The sequence below is a fragment of the Podarcis melisellensis genome (genome assembly GCF_964234715.1).
Source record: "Podarcis melisellensis genome assembly, chromosome: 10".
NCBI lineage: Eukaryota > Metazoa > Chordata > Lepidosauria > Squamata > Lacertidae > Podarcis > Podarcis melisellensis.
This window is the reverse complement of record NC_138542.1, coordinates 44,374,056-44,396,900: the sequence shown is the minus strand read 5'-3', so window position 1 is coordinate 44,396,900 and position 22,845 is coordinate 44,374,056. Positions and strand designations below refer to the sequence as shown.

The 22,845-nt window shown below is 41.7% G+C and overlaps 2 protein-coding genes across 5 annotated transcripts in view; one reads left to right on the top strand and one right to left on the bottom strand.

Moving 5' to 3' along the window:
- The window catches only part of IFT56 (intraflagellar transport 56), a 29,863-nt gene extending 26,269 nt beyond the window's left edge, over positions 1 to 3,594 (bottom strand). Inside the window, exons 1-3 of one of the 3 annotated variants that reach the window (XM_081928885.1) lie at positions 3,484 to 3,594; positions 3,045 to 3,182; positions 405 to 497 (exon numbers count right to left, since the gene is read on the bottom strand). In XM_081928885.1, coding sequence (XP_081785011.1) covers positions 405 to 497; positions 3,045 to 3,182 — 231 coding nt within the window. In that variant the 5' untranslated portion in view covers positions 3,484 to 3,594. Of the gene's footprint in view, positions 1 to 399; positions 498 to 3,044; positions 3,183 to 3,312; positions 3,440 to 3,483 lie in introns of those variants that run through there. The other 2 variants (XM_081928884.1, XM_081928886.1) reach the window with 2 other exon arrangements.
- Positions 3,595 to 6,790: 3,196 nt separating this feature from the next.
- Positions 6,791 to 22,845, top strand: part of GUCY2C (guanylate cyclase 2C) — a 49,381-nt gene continuing 33,326 nt past the window's right edge. The window contains exons 1-8 of one of the 2 annotated variants that reach the window (XM_081928575.1): positions 6,791 to 6,895; positions 11,044 to 11,462; positions 12,504 to 12,622; positions 14,848 to 14,915; positions 16,529 to 16,744; positions 18,289 to 18,410; positions 20,145 to 20,241; positions 22,331 to 22,463. In XM_081928575.1, coding sequence (XP_081784701.1) covers positions 11,255 to 11,462; positions 12,504 to 12,622; positions 14,848 to 14,915; positions 16,529 to 16,744; positions 18,289 to 18,410; positions 20,145 to 20,241; positions 22,331 to 22,463 — 963 coding nt within the window. In that variant the 5' untranslated portion in view covers positions 6,791 to 6,895; positions 11,044 to 11,254. Of the gene's footprint in view, positions 6,896 to 11,043; positions 11,463 to 12,503; positions 12,623 to 13,647; positions 13,666 to 14,847; positions 14,916 to 16,528; positions 16,745 to 18,288; positions 18,411 to 20,144; positions 20,242 to 22,330; positions 22,464 to 22,845 lie in introns of those variants that run through there. The other variant, XM_081928576.1, reaches the window with a different exon arrangement.

Sequence of the window (22,845 nt, the reverse complement as noted above, 5' to 3'; positions counted from 1 at the left end):
TGTGCTTTGAAAAATCATAATTAAACGTGCTGCCTTATGGGGAAAGAAATACATACACAATTCATTTTACACCGACATATTTTCCTTTACACAAACATAGACTTTTGGAAAATAGCAGCAGCAAACTGACAATACCTAACCTGATTAATAGTGCAGTATGTAAGTCAAATAAATAAATAATCTTGCCTTTCCCATCCTCATGCCTCTCAGATTCACTACTCCATAAGCATGCATAATCATAATCCAGTGTGAGGATATAGCATTCTGTTTCAAGACTTATAGTACAATGGCATGCCTTTTTGCTGAACTGCTCTAAGACAGGTCTCTTTCCACTCCCATCTGTTTTTTATATTAAGACAATATCCCCCTTCCTTCCAAAAGGAAGCAGGATTTCCTCACCTCACCTCCAGTGCTCTCTTGTAGTCACCCAGATGAAAAGCACAATATCCAATCCAGAGGTCTGCATCTTCATCTTGTTCCCCAACATGACGCTTAAACTTCCAGAAGGAAAACATTAAGATTAAAATGATGCCCAAACACGGATACTCTCATATGAAAGTTATTCCTAAAAGTATATGCTGGCAACTTTCTAGAATGAAACCACATGACACAAATACGTAATGGTTGAGATTTTCAAGGGTTTTAACCTGGCTCACCTTCAAAAGCCTTATGACATACATAAATGTGACGAGGAGGCTGGAGGCAAGTAACATACAGTAACTTGTTTTTAAAACAAAATAAAAAAATTCTGAAGAAGTGTGCATGCACACGAAAGCTCATACCAAGAACTAACTTAGTTGGTCTTTAAGGTGCTACTGGAAGGAATTTTTTTATTTTGTTTCGACTATGGCAGACCAACACGGCTACCTATCTGTAACTTGTTTTTAAAATACTTTGATAGCTGGTTTTCCCAACTGAACTCTGTGCCTTTAACAACTTGATAAGCAGAAATTCATTGGTTGGTCATAGCATCACCAGTACCAAAACCAAAACCAAACTACAAGTAGCCGTTAAAGGTACAGTGCCTAGTGCATAAGGGAAAAAGATTCCTGCATTGCAGGGGGTTGAACTAGATGTCCCTTGGGGTCCCTTCCAAATCTACACTTCTATGATTCATCAGAGAAACACAAAGGCTATACGCCTATGCCTTACTGTAGAATAGGCCTCCATCAAAAAAGAAACTTTAGTATTTAGACCAGGGACGGAAGAACCACAGGCCCAGGGCAAAATGTGGCCCTCAATGCTTTTCTCTCCAACGCTCAGTACTCTCTCCAGACAATGCCTCCTCCTTAGACCACACCCTTCACTGTTCCTCTTCCATGGCCTCCTTGGCTGCTTTTCCTGGCAAGGGTGTGTCCTTAAACTGTGATAATACCTCTTGCTTGCCTTGTTGGACAATACAGAGACATGTGTGTGTTTTTTTTAGAGGGGAACAGTATAGTAGCAGAGGAAATGGTGGGGCTATGCCACTGTCCTGAGCACACCTCGCCCCAAAGAAGACAAGCAATTTGAAGTTTAGTTCTTTACTGGCAAAGCACTCAATTACATCAGCTCCTGAGGTGCAAGGGATATACACCTCACTCCTGCTGATTAGCTAACTAGGCATCTGCTTCTTCAGACTTATGCTCCAACCTGGATAATTGGAGCAACAGCGTGACCCTTCCAACTCACTTAAACCCCATCTGGTGTGGTGTATGCAAGCAACTAGCAACTTCTCCTGTGTGACAGCTCCACCTGTTCCTGTCACTTTAAGCCCCAACTTGTCCTTGGGAAACATCAGGGGAGGGATAGCAGAAGTCTCTCTGGGACTGTCTCTTCCACCTCCAAGTTTTCCTGCAACTCTCTCCTGGCCTCCTCTCTTCCTGTCTCTGGCTGACACAGAGCCCCACAAATTGCTGGCCCTTCCCCTGGATCATCCTCCTGCTCCCCTGCCCCTTCTGCCCACCTCTCGGACTGCTGCCTGTCCCTAACAGCCACTCACTTAACGTCCCTCCAGCTGCATCACTGCTGCATACTGAGACAGAGAAGAGGGTGAGGTGACAGCAAGATTGGCATGATGCAAACGTGCTGGCAGGACACAATCTGCCTGCACGGTGCCAAGCTTGCCCCTCCCCCTTTCCATCCTGGTTTGCAGCAGCAAAGCAACTGGAGACCAAGTGAGCAGGGCAGCTCCACCACACCATCTACTACTGCCAGAGAAACATCTGACTTTTGTGTGGCTTGTAGCCTACTATACAAAAGTATGCATCACATTCATTGCCCCATCTGTGTTTTTTTCTTTTGCCTCCTGCCATGGCTGATATTGGCATATCCCACCACCCTCAAATGCTATCCACGAAGGACTGTAAAAAGTTCCCCACCCTGATTTAGACATTAGAAAGTGAATCAGTCGGTATAAAACTCTTGCTTTAAATCAGGCATAGGCAAACTCGCCCCCCCCCAGGTGTTTTGGGACTACAACTCCCATCATCCCTAGCTAACAGGACCAGTGGTCAGGGATGATGGGAGTTGTAGTCCCAGAACATCTGGAGGGCCGAGTTTGCCTATGCCTGCTTTAAATGAATATTGGTATGCAAGTGTTCACAGGCAAACTCTTTATACTGTAATCCATTTTGCTCATCCTCCTGTGGTTTCGTGTGTGGAGAACATTTGATGTCTTGTCCTCATCCCACAGCCTTTGGAGTATCAGCATTACACACACTTAACATCCTAACTGTATCAGGATGGTGAACAGTACTTAAGAGTGTATAAGTAATCTTCTGGAAGTGGTACCAGGTCTCCAGCAGAACGCAATTCTGTGCAGTGGTCACAAAGCAGGAAAAATAAAAGCCGGCTAAGAAAAAAGGAGCACCGAGGCTCTCCACCTGTAGGAATCAAAGGCCGGAACAGGAGGGTGAATGTTAAGGCCCCTTATTTCCAAGGCATTAACTCCCACTGGTCATAAGGCTACCATCAGCCCTGAGCCCATCCCCACGAACAACCCAGCGCCATCTCTGTCGGTTCTTGGCGCAAGGTCCGCATTTTCCAAGCCGTGCCCCTGGTACCTCCAGTAGGGCGATGGCCCCAGTGAAGTCCCGCTGGGTCAGCAGCTCCTCCAGCTGCGGGATTCGCTTGCCTTTCTTTTTCCGCTTGTCAGCGGACTGAGAGCCGCCCCCGACGGCGGGCTTGAGCCGCGAGAGCATCTACAAAAGGCGGAGGGGAGGGAAGAAAGAGCAGAGATAGGTGAGGGGGGCGGGATGAGGCTCCGTTAGTCCCGTCCCCCCCCATCCCCCAATTTTCCGAGGAGCCCCTTAAAACATCCCTGCCCCTCACCATTTTGCCCGCAGGCCTAATCCGCAACCACTACAACCCGCGGCTGCTTTACTGTTTCGCCAAGGACTCTGTTCCCCTGGCAACCGCGCGGGCGGGCGGTAGCTAGGGAAGGGGAATCTGGACAGGGAAGCATCAAATAACGACCGGGTGGCAACTGCCAGCCATACTCACAGTTCCGCCGCTGATCCCGCGCCACGTTATCCCAATTTGCTTCAGGAATGCGTGCGCGCTGGCGACGCAGCAGAGGCGGGGACGCAGCCGTGGGTTTTTTTTTCGGGGAGCGGGGAGGAAGGAGAGGCCCACTTGAGAGCCAGTCTCCACCAGGGCTGCACTTTACTCACAAAGCTGGGAAGCTCGCTGGTTTGTAGCTGCTCCGAGAGGCACACATTTTGCACTGCTCCCATAGGTTCTTAATTCAAGCGACACACGCAGACAACTCGACCCAGTCACTGATTTTTCTTTTCTTTGTATGTGAAAAAATGATTGCCAGGGTGGAAAACGTCTTTATCACCAGTATCCTGCGATTTAAAGCACATTTGTATGACTCCTGTTATAAATCAAAATGAAGACCTAGGTGGAATCTAGACACATATGAAAGAAGATGTGAAAATGCTTTTCTTAAAAAGCGTTTTGAAAAATATATTGAATTTGCCACAAGCTTACCATCGCCCATCTGTGTAGCTGAGTCCCTATAGCTGCTTGAATGCTCTCTTAGTACATTTTAGTCCTCCCCTAGCTTTCATAAAATTGAGTAAGCAGGTGTAATTCTTGAACAGGATTATTAGGCATTTTCTCCTGCAACGAGACACCACTTCCCATCACCGGCTTTGGGTTGGGGCTGGTGGCTGTGTGGCATTTGTAGATCTTGATACCATTCTGCGCTTTCTGCAAATGCTTTACCTATATATTACACACTCCTCTCGTGTTGCAGGGAGCAATGAGAAGTTCCAGGACCATTGCTACTGAGGTTTAGTTTTATTTGGATGAGAGAATGCTGGAGACATAAAGATACCTCATTCTGTCTGTATCTTTAAAACTGTCAGCCTGCCAAGTATTTGTTGCAGACTCCAGCTCTACAGATGAATAGCTCATTCATTATAGTAATTCAAACACACCACTATTCTAATGTCAACTCATAGGCTCTTGACTAGACATTACTTTAAACCTTAAAGTTTAAGGCAAAGTAATAGCAATAGACACATTCACAGTGATCATACAGCAAACCCACAAGAATATTTTTTACTTGCAACCAGATAAATGTATTTCCTGCCACTAGGGAAAACATAATGGATAGTGGTCTGCTTAGTGGGAGAGAAGTAGCTTAGATGGGTTGGGGATCAGTGTTTTCATGCCCAAGTTAATTGCAGATAGAGGTTTCTTATTTCTGTTTTTGAAGATTAAATGTGGGGATTCTTTCACAAAATACCACAGCACTGAATGCTGATATGCAGAACAAAGCATAAATATATTTAATACTGCAAGCTTCCACCTGTATCAAATCTACTTTTATGACATATAACCTGATAATATTTAGTATTTACATAGTATGGTATTGAGGTCAGAGTTTTGGATGAGGAGTAAGGAAACATATTCAAATCCCCACTCAGCCATGAAGTTGATTAGGTGACATTTATCCAGCCACTGGACAAATTGGGTGACATTTGTCCAGCTTCTTCACACTTTCTCATGTCTTGCGGTGACCCTCCACCCCACCCCAAGGAAAACCACTCTAGCACTCAATCGGAACAAATGGAAATTCGGGTTTTCTCTGAATTGATGTTTGCTCTGATTTAGAGCTAAAAAGTGGGGTTTCCTTGGGAAACAAGCAGGGCAAGCGGAAAACTACTTGGACCCATGCTTTCTAGGCATGAGACAAGCAGAGGTGTGGACAAGCCTAATTCTCAGCCTAAACTCCCTCACATGACCAAAGTGACTATTCATCGTTACAAGAACTGTGTACAGTAGTTGAGTGCTTTTATCCATATGGTGCAGATATGTGAATGCAGCTGAAAGTTTGATTTGACTAAGACCACCAAGTGAATTTATAGCAGAGGCAACATTTAAACCAGGAACTTCCTGGTTCCCATGCCATTTTCTTAGCTGCTATAGTAGCTCTCAGATTAGATAAAATATTAGATAAAGAAGATGTCACAGGAATTTAGAACCCAAAGAAGTACCGTACATAAAATAAAAATTATCACCAAACTGATAAACAAGGCAGTCCTATTAAAAATGCTTGCTTATAAAAAGGAAATAGTGATTTCAGAGAAGGGGGGTATTGAACTGTGGCATTATGCCACAATTCATACTATCAGCAGTATATCCGTTACCTGCATTATCTCAAAGATTGTGTACTTTGAGTGATTAATGAACTTGTTTATACCACATGCAATGTTTTTCAGTGACTTGTTTTATTACACGTTAAGAGCTACAAAAGGGTCTAGTGAATATTTATATTAAAAGATTTATAAAAATATAAAGAAAGGCTCAAAAAGGCAGTGTTACAGACACCTAAATGCTTTTGGAAAAACAGTGTTCTTTTGGAAGATGGACACCCCTAGTGGCTGTTGCATGTACAGTAGTGTAAATGAACACAAATAAGAATTAAAAGTAGTGAGCAAATATTTCTTGCAGTAATAAAAGACATAACAAAAGACAAAACAGTAATTTCTCTCCCTTAGGATAATGCTCTTAAGTTGCTGCAGGCCAAAGAGGAAGAGATTATTTATTTAGAGTATTTGTGCACTACTTTTCAGCCAAAAAGGCTCCCAGAATGGCATATGCGCAATAAATTGAAACTAAAGAATCCTTGTGCACAAACTTAGAACGTAAAAAACACAGCATACAAGTGAAAAGGGAGAGAGGTGATCTTGTCTTTTGCCACTGGTGTTCTGGCTGGAGAGAGGCCCAAATGGGGCATGCTGGGGCAGCCTTGGAGCTGCCAGTTCCAAAGCTTCATTGTTTCCCAATACTGTACTGTATTGTGTTCTATTCTGATGCTGGATCCTACAGTACCTAACTGGAGGTTAGGCAAGGCTGGTCAGAAGTTGCAGAAGTTTTGTAAATAAATAAAAAGTAGTCATGGCCATTAATTTCAATGGGTCTGCTCTGAGTAGGACTGGGGTTGGATACAACCCTTAAACTGGGGGAGAGGCCACCCCCCATTAAAGTGGCAAGAATAGAAGAGGCTGCTAACAGCATCTCCATGAAGAGGAGATGCAGCAGCAGAGGGAGGTATAGTGAAGGCAGGGGACGTATAGTGTGGTTTACCCCAGGCCCTAAGCCTTCATAGTTCAGGAATCCATGAATGATTACCTTCCTTTATACTTAAAAAGTAAGGCTGTCATAATTCAGCCCCCATTGGAGGATTTGTAGTGCAGCATCAGAATCCTGAATTTGCATGAAGTTAGAGTGCAGCCCCATTGGAGGATTTGCCTCATCACAGTCCTGGATTTGCAGGGTGCACAGCAGGGGAGCAAAAGAGAAGACAGAATTTAAACTGGTTTTGAACAATAGAGTACAGATTTGAATAAAGAAAACATAGAGGGGGAAGTGGTGATTTGAAACAACAGCAGATATTTGAGTAGAGTAAGCCAGGGGGTAACACTGAGGGAGGGAAAGTGGCAGTTTAATACAAAGTTTGAGTACATCCCCATGTGCAAAAATAAATTTATAAGCCTTTAAAGTGCCACAATATTCTCTAATTGTCTTGCTTGTAATATAAGTTAGGCCTTACATGTTAGGAAATGAATACTGGTCTGATTGTCATTTATCCCTCAATAGTATTGAATATTTTAAACTTTGTAATTTGGCCTTTGCATTTGTATAGGGTAGATCTAGACAGTACTTTAATAAATTCCCTTTGTGAAGTTTATGTCATGAACTACATCATGGGAAAACAGTTTGAATTGCTGCATGTTGAATACTGGGATTGTTTGCACAATAGGTGTTCAATTTCCTGTTTGTTCAAAAATAATCTCCGACAGTTATAAACGTTACAGTATGTTGTTTGCTCAAGGGAACTGTGGGTAATCTTAGAGTTCATGTTCCTATTTTCAAAGACAACTTAATGGTGCAATCATTCTAACAATCTATGAATGTTTGGAATATGAAATGTGAGTGTGTATACAACATATTAACAGGGTTTTTGTTTTAATGCACTTTTAATAAGTTTTTTTTCCTTTAAATTTGAGTAGATGACTGGTTGAGACATTCTGTTTTTGAACTTAATAGGTCTCAAGAGAAGGTGATGTTCAGTTTAGGAAAATGTAACATTATGTACAGTAAATGCTAATTTCAGATATACAGTGAAGATTTCTGAATTTGGATGGCTATAACTAACCAGGAAATAAATATTTGAGTCACAGTGGATTGATCAATGAAAAGTAAATTTAGTGTAACATGCACAAGAACAAACCTCAGCAAGCCTCAGGGTCACAGTCCACCCCACACCCCCAAACACACACAGCCAGAAAGAGAAGTTAAAAAGCTTGCTTTTGCTTTCCCAAACTTTGGCTCATTTCATTGTGTCTTCTGGTTCAACAAGTTGTGATTAAAGCTATCATCACTTTCAAACAAGTCCATTCCAAAATGGGGTCCTAGAAGCTGGCTAACTGACATTACCAGTGCTTTTTTTCTAAAAAAATGTTTAGGGGTACTCTTATTTTGACTCAAGTAAACCACCATTTTATAGTTCAAATCGGGGAAAATAAATACAGTAAATGGACAAAAGTACAAAGATTTACAAAATGTTTAGGGGTATGCGTACCCCTACATACCCTCAGAAAAAAAGCACTGGACATTACCCATAATTAGTGTTGACCAGTTTGCCAAACTAGATGACATGGCAAACTGTGGTTGATGGAGCTCCCAAATTATTCATCTTAGCTATACAGGAGGGGGAAAGGGAAGAGAAGCACACAAACCTAATACTCACTGTGGATTACATCTTGCTAAACCATTGTTTAGTATGACATACAGACATGGTCTGTGTGGGGCAGCAGTGAAAATGCTGAAGTACAGTATTTGAACAGTTGTCCTACTATAGAGTATGTAATGTTTGCAGCTTCAGTTGGAGATGATAGTTTCTTATACAGACATTGCATTACATATTTTCTAGCCTTCCATCTTTCAGCCTGATTAGCTTTCTCAGTCATAGCTAAAGGTAAGAGTTCCTGGTAACACATTTATAACTTCATGCAATGATATAGTGAGGCATCTAATCATAGCCTGCATTTTTATCAAGGCTTATATATTGATCAGGATCTGTATTTTAAAATGAGCTTAAAGATTTTCAAATGTTTTATGCCAGGCAGAAGACCAGCTGCCTAAATGTTTATCCTCCTGGACAAGGGGGCCCCCTGATTTATAGCAGAAAACATTTCTCAAAGTCGTAAAAAAGGGAATTACAGGCTGAGAGCAAGGTTACACTGACCCTACAAATTAAGAGTTGGTAAATAGTAAAATGAGCCATATCTTCCTAAGGTTAAAAGGCCAAGAGCAAATGGAAAAGCAGCTGGCTTGGCTGGAGAATGGGGTGTAAACAGAAGAAGATATTTCTTCCTATTTTATTTTGAGGCTGTAAACTGTTCCTTTTTACTTTGAGAAGGTTTATTCTTCTAAAAAGCTATCTATGATGTATGAAATATATTAGCTTAAATGTAATTATGCAAAGGATCTAGAAATAAAGAAATGTTAAATTCTTATTTCATAGAGTCATATTGCTGTAGGAGACCAGAGGGGCAAACGAGCCCAGCCCCCTGCCAGACAGGAGACGCCATCGAGCACTCCTGATATATGGTTGTCAGGCCTTTGTTTAAAGACCTCCAAAAGAAGGAGATCTTTCAATGATAAACTCAAGATCTCTGACATCTGTTTAAGATAAAAAATTAAAACTATTAACCATCTGTTTTGGAGGGCAATAGGGCAAGGAGGGCAAGAGGTGAGCTGGTAATTAAGGTTCCTTGTTGAGACAAATGTAAGATATATGACTACTTATTTGTCATTTATAGATAGAAGAAAATATAGCTTTTTGTTTCCCATAAAAGGCAATAGAAAATGGGTGTATCTTTTAGGATTGGTTCTAGCAAACAGCCAATGGGAATTTCAACCAGGCTGATTGGACAGAGGCAGCCAAAGGAGGAGCAAGGAGGCTGGGCTGAGGGAATATAAGTGCTGGCCATAATGGCAGGAGCCCAGGCCAGAGCTTGGTAACCATATACCACTGTGCCTCTCATTTATTTGTCTGACAAATAAATTATTATTTTAATTTCTCTATTGCTGCGTTGAATATTTCATTCCAGCTAAGCGTTAACCACAAGCAGGGTGCTACAATAGGGGCTGTCATTATTTCTCTTTCTTTACCTTCTTCTCCTGCTTTAGAACTGCTAGTGTGGTGTTTCTTCTTTCATCCTCCCATTCCTCTGATCTGTGAACATTCTCATACAGGTTTCTAAAAAGGAAATAATCCATGTCCTGAAAGTGCATTTGAGTATAGTCAGGATCATCTTAAAGGCACAAATAAGCCAAGCAAACGCTTTTTTGTGGTAACAGGAGAAGAACCAGTATTTTCAAGGGTGACAATAAGACAGGATTTGAAAAGTGCTTCCCAACATATTTATTTATTTAAATTGGTCTCCCACCCTTCGTCAGTTTCTGATCCCAGGGTAGGTCACAGAGTACAAACCACAATATCAATTATGACACCATAAATTAATCTGCTACCTTTAAAACATAATGCAACTAACTGAAGCAACTATTTCATAATTGTCAAATCCGCTCAGTGCTCCCCCTCCTCACTCCCAAAAGACCTAGGTGAAGAGATCACACACTCCTTATACATTTCAAGGGATTGGGGTTGGCCTCATTGCCAGAGAAAAAAAATTGGGAGTGAAGATTGGTATCAGGAATAAAGGGGGATTAAAGATCTATATTGGGATCTGCTGCCCCTGTGGATCCTGCCACCTGAGGCAGTCACTTCACCTTGCCTCGAGTGGACCAGACCTGCAAGGGATCCTACTTAGATCATGTTGTACAGTTACTTAGGGCAGCACAATATATTGGAGTCGCTCTAGGAATGTTCTGTGCCATTTGGTGTTTGTTTTAACCATATCTAATTTGTGAGCAACTCCATCACTTCAAATATAAATATAGCTGTTGGTATTAATCATGACATTAATTCTTTCTCTAAAGGCAGTGGGGAGAGGTTGAGAACCTGCATTCATTTATAATCCATACATTTGAGTTAATTTATCTGAATTTTGACAAATGGATCAATAGTATATTGTTCATGGGCATTTTTAATTGATTGGTTCTTTGGAAATGCCATCCTATGAATATGTGTGTGTGTACACATATGGAGAATGATACAGCCAGATATTTCTTGTTAGCAGCAGGACAAACACAAAAAATGAAAATAAAAACTCGAAGTAAAGCACAGTGTTTATTTAGTGCACACGGGAACTTCCTTTTTGCCTCCCATTTTACAGCTACCACAAGTTACTTGGAAAAGCAAAACAAACAAGAGGCAGCCATCTGATTTATCCTTCTGCATTAATGGTCTTTTAATTTTATTTCCATTTTAACTGGTTTTCTTCCATTATCTTCTTGGCCCCTCCTCTTCCCCCTACCCATCATGTTGTGTCTTTATCTCACGGTGACTAATGCCTTGGTTTTATAGCTCTAATGTTCTCAATGGCAAACATGAACAACCGACCTTTGGCCCCTTCGCAGTTCACAAGTTTTGCTGCTCTTATATGCTCACAAGCAGAAGTACCAGCTGGGCAGGTGCGGGCGGAAAGGGAGCTAAGAAAGGGAACGGAAGGACGTATTTGAGAGAAGAAAAACTTGACCAAGTGGTGGGCACAGAGCAAATATCCTCGCTTTAAAATATCAAGCGTGCAGTACGAAGAAGAAGCAACGCTGGCATGGACTACGAGGCATCATGAGAGAACAAAAAGTGGATCAGATTTTGGGGGGCCTGCTCTTCTTGACCCAGCTTCTGTGGCATGCTGGTGGTGTGATCAGATGTGACAAAGGTGGCTACATGATCAATGTAATGCTCATGAATGACTCTATGCTTCCAGTGAGTGCGGGAGAAATAGAACCAGCTGTGGAATGGGGCATGGAACTGGTGAAAGATGACCTGAAAGGTAAGAGCATTTCAGTATCTTTTGAGGGTCAAATGTCAGGCCCTGAGTCTATGCAAAAGAATGCTTCCACAGGCTGTCTTCCTTTCTGCCTAGCACTGCTGCTCACGTATTATCCGTCTTTTCATCTCTTTATTATTTATCTACTTATTTACACTCTTATTTACACTTATTTATTATTTATCTAATCATCTCTTTATTATTTATCTACTTATTTACACTCTGCTCCTTACAACTTGGTTTACAAGATTCACAAGTTCGTCATCTGTAAATCAATAAAATCAAAACAGCTAAAAGGTGTCAAATAAAATTATGAATTGGAATCATACTTTATTTTTAAAAGTATGTTTTAAATCAATAAAGGTAAAGGTAAAGGTACCCCTGCCCGTACGGGCCAGTTGTGTCCGACTCTAGGGTTGTGTGCCCATCTCACTTAAGAGGCCAGGGGCCAACACTGTCCAGAGACACTTCCGGGTCACGGGGCCAGCGTGACGAAGCTGCTCTGGCGAGCCAGCACCAGCGCAGCACACGGAAATGCCGTTTACCTTCCTGCTATAAAGTGGTACCTATTTATCTACTTGCACTTAAGGGTGCTTTCGAACTGCTAGGTGGGCAGGAGCTGGGACCAAAAGACGGGAGCTCACCCCGCCGCGGGGATTCGAACCGCCGACTATATGATCGGCAAGTCCTAGGCACTGAGGTTTTACCCACAGCGCCACCCGCGCTGTGGGTAAAACCTGTGGGTATACGCTGTGGGTATAATATTTTTATATTATTAAACTTGGGGGTGCCTCCTGCTTGCATTCCTCACCTGCCACCCACTTACTACCTAGCTACCACCCATGTCTTGACAAACTGTCCTAACTGCAGCACGTCTGGGCTGCCCGCCACCCACACCCCTCAATAACTTGCTTACTCGCCTGCCTGCCTGTGCCACTGACTGTTTTGTACTCATGTAACAGCAGGCTGCAGCGTCATGACATTTGTTCTCACAAAAACATCATATAGTTTCAATACCTAACACTCCTGCGTTTCGTGTTACAGCAAACAACCTGAATGTGAATGTCAGTGCCGCATTTGATGGCATCGACACGTCGCTGTACGTCTCCAATGGCTGCCGCACCAGCACATGTGAAGGTGTGGAATTCATCAAGCAGATCTATGTGAGTATTAAGGCGCATATGTAGGAATCATCCTTTTAGGTCAGGAGTGGGGAATTGGATGCAGCCAGTGGGCCAAATTCTTAGCTCCCCTTCCACTTGCATGTCAACTTTAGCAGCGGGCAGGACCACCCACCTGTCAGTCACATAACATAACACTGATATCAGGGGAACCATTGCGTGTCAAGGTCCCCAAGCCACCCCCCTAAATAAATCACAATTCACACAGAATTTTTGTTTAAGGTTTTTGGCCACAACTTTTTAAAAATACATAATGTGAGTGGTTGCTTAGGCATTCTGCTCTGGGACAGAACTGACTTCCGGATTCCAGCAAAAGCCAGTAAGGGAAAACAATATTGGGGAGAGAATGGGGCTGGGCACCATACCGTCACCCCTCCCCGCATGCTCCCAGGGGCTTGCATGGCCCTAGCCCCTTGCCAGGGATACGGACAAAAGCATGGCAAACCCCTGGATTCCTTTAACGGAATTCTCTTGCAGCAGCAGCATTGGAGGGGCAGGCATAGCCAACCCTTACCCCTCCACCAACCAAATTTCAACCAATGCCTAACCGCAACCTTACAAGTTGTGGCGATTTGCTACGCAGTAGGCAAAAACCAAATGGCACCAGCCAATCTGCCAAATGGACAAAATTCTTACCAGGCCCCTGCCCCAAAAGCAGACAATCCCATGACAGGCATAGCAATGTCAAACGCAACAGCCCTAAATTAGGGAGGGTGGGCAGGCGATCCAATGCACGCAGCAGACTGAAAGAGACTGAAAAAAGCTGCGTGCCAAGTATATATAACTTCCAGGCCAACCCTCTAAATGGTAACATCAAAATCTCCCCAACAACCCAAATTAGCCCAATCACAGTCATGGCCATCCAAACAGTCCCACCCAGTAACCAAGAGGGGGTGTCCTGTTAGACCCCACCGCAACACGTGCTCTCCATGAAGAAGAACACGCTTTCTCCTCTGCCCATGCAATTCGTAAACCTCACTTTTGCCACAGACCTGTGTCTTTACCTGCCAAACCCCTGACATCAGGTATTATGTCAGGTGTGGGGCATCTGGGTGTAGCTTAGCCACAATGGCCTAGTGGGGTCTAGTGGGGCAAATGGGGAGTCCTGGTGGGCCTAGTTGCTCCCATAAACCAGGAGTTCCTCACCAAATAAAGAGCAAGTAATCTGGCTAGAAACCAAATACCGTACATCAAGCACTGGCTTGAGGTACATGTTTTAAAAATCTCATCATAATCCATGATTTAAAAACTGTTACATTCCCTTCCAGTTATGTATCAGTGTGCTTCACTGTAAATCTGCTTGTGCTACCATTTTAATACAGTGGTAGGTAAAGGTAAAGGTAAAGGTACCCCTGCCCGTACGGGCCAGTCTTGACAGACTCTGGGGTTGTGCGCCCATCTCACTTAAGAGGCCAGGGGCCAGCGCTGTCCGGAGACACTTCCGGGTCACGTGGCCAGCGTGACATCGCTGCTCTGGCGAGCCAGAGCTGCACACGGAAATGCCGTTTACCTTCCCGCTGGTAAGCGGTCCCTATTTATCTACTTGCACCCGGGGGTGCTTTCGAACTGCTAGGTTGGCAGGCGCTGGGACCGAGCAACGGGAGCGCACCCCGCCGCGGGGATTCGAACCGCCGACCTTTTGATCGGCAAGCCCTAGGCGCTGAGGCTTTTACCCACAGCGCCACCCATGTCCCGTTAATACAGTGGTACCTCAGGTTAAGTACTTAATTCGTTCCGGGGATCTGTACTTAACCTGAAAATGTTCTTAACCTGAAGCACCACTTTAGCTAATGGGGCCTCCTGCTGCCGCTGTGCCGCCGGAGCAAGATTTCTGTTCTCATCCTGAAACAAAGTTCTTAACCTGAAGCACTATTTCTGGGTTAGTGGAGTGTGTAACCTGAAGCGTATGTAACCTGAAGCGTATGTAACCTGAGGTACCACTATACTTAAAGGGCACAGTTATTCCTTAGACAGGCACCTACTGTACATAGTTTTAATTCATGCCCCTGTAGAGGCCATAACGTCTCTCTTACTTTTTAATCTCCATTTGCAGGATCTGTTATCCAACACTCATCTTGTTTTTATTACTGCAGTGTCTTAGTATCTTCCAGCCATTTGCTCCATTACCACAGTATTACTTTGCATCTGCATGATTGTCCATTAAACTTTATCCACCCCTCGCCTCATGTTGGTCTTTTCTATTTCAGGCTGATAAAAAACTTGGGTGTACTATTCTAGGCCCAACGTGCACCTTTGCCACATTCCAGATGGTCTCGTAAGTATCAGCTGAAGTGTTCTATTCAAATAAGGCTAAATACTGAATAAATGTGATGTCTGCTTAAGAGCCTAGCAAACACTTGTGAAAAAGGGGTGCCCTGGCCACTTTTGGCTCTTGCCCTACCTACTGACAACATGTGACTCCCAGCAGATTCCCCTAGAAGGAATGCGGTGAGAAAAAAACGGTTCCCTGCCCAATTTAAAGCATGAAAGAGGAAATGAAATGCAAGTCTTGCATCAATCCTCTTTATCAGCACCATTTAGAAAGAAGAACTGAGCACTCTTAATGGTTTAATTAGTGCATATTCTTCATAGGATGACATCTGGGTTCAAAGCGATGGCACTGACGCTGGGGAGCATGTTTCCTTTATGTTTGTTCTCTCACACAGAGGTATTAACTATTCAGAGCCATCTGCCCAGTTTTTTTGTGAGAGAATTTGTAGTATAGTACTCATAACTTTTTGGCTTCATATTTATTTTGAAATCAAGGCAAACAAAAGAAGAAACCAAATTATGTGAATACTTAGAATTAGCAAAGATGACACAGGTAATCAGAAACCAAACAAATCAAAAGTTTAACAGTGAGTAGGAGTGCTATAGAGAATATTTAGAAAAACATTGTTCCCAAACAAAATTCTTAATATCCTTTGATTAATTTTCGCAAATTAAAGAACAGATAGATAAAGTATGTTATGTAAGAGCAATGAACGAAAATGCGAAAAAGGACACAGTTTAAAAGAAAAAGAAAATGTAAGGACCTGTAGTGAGGTGGAGGGGAAGTCATCTTTAAAGACATATGGTTGTAATACTATTTAAAGTGGAGGTATTCTGATTTTTCTTTATGTACCTTATTATGTTTTGAATAATAAGTGGAATAGATGTATTATTTAACAAATTTAATAAAAATTATTGCAGAAAAACAAAAGAAGAAAGGATTGGAAATATGGCCCATATTGATAAAGCATCTATCAATGTAGCAGCCATACTGGAATTATTTTCTTTTTTTCATGTGTGGTGGTCTTGTAGTAAGGCTTACTGGGAAATGATATATAATGAATTGAAAAGGATGTTTAAAATAACATTTGTAAAAAAAAACCCCAAAACCTGAAGCTTTCTTTTTGGGAATTATAGAGGTAGAACTACCTAAACTGTATATAAATATATTCATGTATGCAACCACAGCGGCAAGAATGTTATTTGTCCAAAAATGGAAAGAAGAAAAAGTCCTGACGAAAGAAGACCGGATACAAAAACTTATGGAACGTGCAGAAATGGCAAAAATTACTGGAAAAATAAGAAATCAAAATAACAAACTTTTTACAAAAGAATGGAAATGGTTTATTGAATATTTACAAACTGTAAACAGATAAGGACATTGGCAGGATTATTGTAATAACCTGCAGTTTCATAAGAGCATATATTTAAAGTAGATGAATAAAAGAATCAGTTAAGTTAATTTAGAATATGCAGGAAATACAAAAAATAAATTTAAGGAACTGCATAAAGAAGAGGAAGTCCAGTTTTGAAATGTTAGAATGATTGTAAAACTACTGAAATGTATATAATTTAAAATCATAAATAAAAATGAAAAACTTTTCTTTTCTTTTGTAGATTAGAGACGGAGTTGGTCCCACCTCTGATCTCTGCAGGGAGTTTCGGGTTGACTTGTGATTACCAAGAAAAGTTAACAAGGCTGTTGACTCCAGCCAGGAAGGTGAACTACTTCTTGGTTGATTTCTGGAAGAATTCCACGTTGCCATTCAAAAGTGTCACATGGGAAACTACTTACATCTATAAGGAAGACAATGACACTGAAGATTGCTTCTGGTAGGGAACTTTGCCAGTATAACCAATGTTTCAATTCTTTTTCAAGCTCTTTCTGTTTTTACATAAAAGACTTAAATCATATATTGATAGTATTGTTGACTACTTGCAATGGGAATTGGCTATGCCATTTCCTGCTTGGCAGAGTCTTCTACACTGTTTGAACCAAAATTCAGTGTTCCAGAATTATTATCACACACACCCCACCCCTTGAAAGTAAGTGTTGTTTGGGGGAGGAATTAGGGTATAGTATTAAAAAGAGAATTCCCTGGATGCCTAAGATCCAGGTTTGGGGCAGGTACTTTGGCGAGAGAACCCCAGCAGAGATTTAAAATCACAAAATATACAGCAAAGTAAAGTGTGGAAATGTAAGAACTTTAAAATATTCACTTTTAAGCTGCTTCCAAAGTTCCCCCTTTCCTTAGCATAGAAAGAGACCACACATTTGGTAAGTTAAAAATGATTTACAGTGGTACCTCGGGTTAAGTACTTAATTCGTTCCGGAGGTCCATTCTTAACCTGAAACCATTCTTAACCTGAGGTACCACTTTAGCTAATGGGGCCTCCTGCTGCTGCGCCACTGCTGCACAATTTCTGATCTCATCCTGAAGCAAAGTTCCTAACCCGAGGTACTACTTCCGGGTTAGCAGAGTCTGTAACCTGAAGCGTCTGTAACCCGAGGTACCACTGTACTTACAAACTCTTCAAGAGTCAGATTCATGTGCTTTTTATATACTGTAGCAGTAAGAAAATACAGGCAGTAAAACTTAGGTTGCAAAGTGGTTAATGTTTCTAAATTATTTGTATAGAAACATAAAGATGGAGTGAGCTTGTTTACTCTTGCTTGGGGATGGGGTAAGGACCCAAACCAATGGATTCAAGTTACAAGATTATGACTAAACATCAGGAGAAACTTACTGAAAGTAAGAGTGTTACACAGTTAGATTTCCTTGGAGGGTAGTGGACTGTCCTTCCTTGGAGGTTTCTAACCAGAGGTTAATGCTTTGCAGGGGCTTGGACTAAATGACCCCTAGGGTCCCTTCCAGCTCTACAATTCTATGATACTATGTTCAAAATTTGGTTTCTGAATTCTGCACCAACAGCTGTTTCCGAATTGTCTTCAAAGACAGCCCAACATATATTGCAATAGTCCAACCTAAAGGTTACCAGAGCTTAGACAACAGAAATTATGCTATCCCTGTCAAGATAAAGGCACAGCTGGGCCACCAAATGAAACTGATGGAAAGCACTCGGCACTTTCAAGGCTAATTGATCCATAAGTACCCACAAGCTATGAACCTGTTCCTGCTATATTAACTGTTATGTAAATGACTGCTAGGCGAGTGGGGATGGCAGATTTAAAAAAAATGAACCCATGCTTACAGAATAAATATATATTGGTTTGTTCATGATATTAATTGTTCTAATAGTACTGATATGTGTGAGATACCTTACTTCTTAGAGGCCCTCACACCAAACCTTTAGCCCAAATCTATGCCATTGCCACAAGCTGATTTGCAACATTCATTTCCTATTCCAATTTCAAGGTATATGAATGCTATGGAAGCTTCAGTGACCTACTTCTCTGTAAACATGAAATTCCGGGAGATCCTCAGGAGCTCAATAGAACTACAAAGGATTGTGAATAATCCAAAAAGAAAAAGTAATGGTAAGGAGAAAATAAGAGTTTAATTGTTTCTTTTTTATTTTTTCCCTTTTTTGTGGTTCTTATTTTTATCTACATGCAGCCTTGAGTCCCGTCAGGGAAAAAGGGAGAAAAGTGAATTAATGAAAAAATAAATAAATAAGAGTACTTTGTCTCTGAAGTCCATTTGGTTATACACTTTCTGGGTATTTATAATCTGAATATCAAATGACGAATTCTATTAATGGAAGAGGAAAGAAGGAGAGAGGGAGAGAGAGAGAATTTCTATGCTGTACAGATTTTCCCCGCTGCTGTTTCCTGAACACTTGTCTGTTTCGCTGCTGATACTGGGCTCAGACAGGGTCTGCTTTCCAGAAGAAGTCTTAAGACTCTTTTTCTAAAGACCTTCTTGCATAGATTGTTTCTGAAGATGTAGCATCATTATTAATATTATTTAGCTGTGCATTGTGTAAAACGTGCAATTGGTTTCCAGAAGACATGGGGACTGTGATCAACTTAGCTTTAAAGGAGATTAGGCAGTCGTGGAAGATAAGGCTTTGATAGCTACAAGCCATGTTTTGGCATATATTATTGCCTCCAGGATCAGAGGTAGTACTACACCTCTGAATACTGGCAGTCATTGGATGGGTTTAAACAGTGGGGGAAAGATTGTTATTGGTGTCCCGCTTGGGGGCTTCCTGAAACCATCTGATCTTCTACTGTTGGAGTAAGTATGCTCAGTGCTTTTCTCCTAGAAAAACGGGTCCCATTACTCACATGAAGTTGCTACAGTAAGTACCACATTTTAAACCAGTGCTTTTCTCCCAGAAAAACGGTGCTGGTGCTATGTACCCTTGAGTACCCCCAGAAAAAAACACTGAGTATGCTAGACTAGATGGTAGGACTTATCCATACTTACCTTTCCTCTGTTCTTTACAGACATGGTCCACCCTTTAAAGTTCTGTGTCTAAGTGCTGCCACCCCCTTTTTTTTTTTGCTTTGGGGCTTTCCCTGCAAAAACCTGCTCTTTAAAGCTCAATCAGAGCAAGCAACAATCCCAGGGCTAGGTTGGGGGGGGACACACACGCTCAGACACGGAGCTTTTAAGCGAAGACCTGTGTCTGGAAAGAGCTGAGCAAAAGGTGTAGATGGGCCATTAGTTTGATCCAGCAGTGTTCTTTTTATATTTTTATGCAACTATGTATTTTTTGCTCTATAAGACGCACCAGACCATAAGACGCACCTGGTTTTTGGAGGAGGAAAGCAAGAAAAAAAATATTCCGAATCCCAGAAGCCAGAACAGCAAGAGGGATCGCTGCGCAGTGAAAGCATTCGCTCCATAAGACGCACACATATTTCCCCTTACTTTTTAGGAGGGAAAAAGTGAGTCTTATAGAGCAAAAAATACGGTATGTCCTTCCTCCTTCTCATTGTCTCCTAGAACACTCAACTCCCACTCCAGCACAGGAAATGAGCCTATTGCTTCTCTCCTTTGCTCTCGGGAATAATTTTTAAATGCCAAAATGGTAAACTACTGGAAGGCTACTTCCTCTCCTGATAATCATCACATTGCTGCGTTGTCCAATTTACATTATTGATCTCTAGATCCTGCAGAAGTTTTCTGGGACCCACATGCCTGCAGTGAGGATCTGCTCTGGTGGCTTTACCTCTTCTTCTGTTCTAAATCCTGTATTTTCAAAGTAGGAATAAAAATGGCTTATCCGCTGACTCTCTTGTCTATCATGCTCTTGTTTGCAGTGATCATCACGTGTAGGTCTCCAGGTGACCTTAAAAGACTCCTAGGAAAAGCAGAGGTGGATGAGGACATAGTTATCATCCTGATAGATCTTCACAGGTAAAAATGTTACAGTATTGGGGGTGGGGTAGGAATCTAATGAGTAAAAAGGCCGTTTTATATGTGGAATAGTTTCCCCCTCAAGAGTCACATTGAGTGCTGAGTATATATTTTCATTTAAAATTAAGAATGGGGGTTGCTCTGAGACCTATATAAATCCTGTAAACAATATTATTTTATAAATATGATTTTCTGTCACTGGTTCCGATTCTGCTAGAAATGGAGTGGGACAAAGCACGGAGAATCCCTTCATTGACTTCTAAATTTGCCACATAAGGTCTAGCAGAGAAGCCTGTGTGTGAGCGTTTAAACTGCTGCTGCTTGTTAAGTTTTGTTTTAATTTATTTCCATAATTGGTTATAATTGAAATGCACGTCTTCAATAATGAATAGGTGTATATCAGCAGGGAATTATGAAAGTTTTGCTTAGTAAATCTGTTTTCCATTTCCTCCAAATTGAAGCCCATTCATTCAGATGTGTTTAGGTTGTTCTAAGATCCTAACAAGTATAAATCATTAAGGAATTTGATTATAATATCAAAGCTTTCTGCTGGATTACGTTTCCGTGAAGCTAAGCACTATTTACTACCAAGGGGGTTCTAAGAAGGGAAGAACTTGTAAAATGCTGGATGAGATCATAAGAGTTCAATTTTTTTTATTATTCTAGATCTGGAACTGCAAGCTGAAGGAGAGAAAAATGTATATTCATTACCATGTTGAGATTTCCATCAGTAGGCATGCTACTGGTGGTGATAACATAGGCTTGGTATATGGTGTTGGAGGTAAAATATAGTGATAGGTGGAAAGGTTAGGCCTCTCTTCTAGCACACCACTGCTTTGCTTCAAATTGCACAAAAGCAATGAGTAGGCTCGGTTGTATAACTTTATATTCTAGGCAAGTTCCTTTGAGAGTCCTCTTTAAAAGGTAACAATCATACAAATGCACTGAAATATAAATAAGCAACCCATTCCTTCGCAGAATCAATACATTCACCACCTGTATGCTGCCAACATGCACTTTTTCTTGTTGACTTTTAAAAATCTGCGAAATGGGTGAGCAATATTCAAAACTTGCTTTCACATTTTTCATTAATGCACTCAGCAATTGCAACAGTGCTAGGAAACAGGGCTACACACCTCACACCCCAAGTCATTGGCAGCAGTGTCAGTCTCAATCCTACTGCATTAGAGGGGTCTTCTGATCTTCTCCCTCTTTAACACATCTTGCCAGCTACTTATAGTTCGGTCCCACAGGTCCAAATACAGACCAGACAAAGGATAGACAGATGCCCCAAAGGCCCCAGTTGCAGGGATTCCAAAGAAAGATGCACAAATGCCCCCAGTGATGAGTTCTAGTGCTTTATTGTGGATCTATAGCAAGAGACTTACACACAGCAACGCAATGCAGGATTCCTTGCTACCACACCTTAAGATGGCTTTGTCTGTTGGGGGCTAATACGTTAAGCGTTACTTATACAAAAAGCAAGTTACAAAAGCTGGCAACAATAGCCCAATTAACTCACCCCTGGCTTAGAGGTCCCTTCCCACCTTTCATCCCTCTCTCGGATAAGGGAGTAGCTGACTGAACCAAAACTACAGCTTCAAAGCAAACAGATAAGCATATATGATACCATTTTACAGCTCAAGCCAATTAGTCCCAGGGTTATCTTGACTACCAAGTTGGCGTTTACAGGTCTTTCAGTACATTTTCACTGTTTGGTTCTACACACCTATGTACACAGGCATTCTTCCAGCAATACAGACTCATCTGGATTTGGGTCTGAAAGACCAAGGTATGGGTGCAATAAGAGTATAAGTTGTAGGCAAGTACAATCTGTGGCATTGCACAACATCCTTGCTGATCATGGGGCACATCTGTCAAGGCATCTATCTTGGCTTCTACTTTCCTGGTTTAGTGTAGCTTGAATAAACATGGGATAGCCTTGTCTCGATATTAAACGATCAGGGTTGTTGTTTTTTTTAAAAAAGAAAAATAGTTATTTAATTAACATTTGCTTCATTTGTCATTTGGTTGACTAAATGCTCTTGCTTCTCACTACATTTGGGGCTCTTGTGCTTTCTGTTTTCAGCAATGTGTACTATGAAGATGCTCCCTCATACAGTTACATGAAGAATGTCCTTGTCCTGACTCTGGAACCATCAAACTTCACTGCAGTTTCAAACAGTAGTGGGATTCCTTGGACTCCAGATGCAACGCCTTGGGTGATTTTATTTTATAATAATTTATTTGCTCACTACTGTTGTGCTCCTACAACACAGCCCTGGAAAGAGAGCCCTTTCTGATCATAATTGTTCCACGGGTCTGAAGGCAAAGTTAAACAGAGCAGCAGCAGACCAGTATCGTTGAATGCTGATTTTCACTATGTAAACTAAGCAACAGTGAAGCAATGGGTTGCCAGTGATATTCAACAAATACGTCAACCTGCCAGTTTTCCTTTCAGTTCCAGACATCCTGAATCTGTGCAAGCCCCCACTCCTACAGTCACCCAGCCTGCCCAATACTTAGGCATTTTGAATGTACAAAACTGTGTCTGAGCAGCCCTTCAATAAATAAGCACGTTCCAGCTGGCATCCCTCTGTAGGA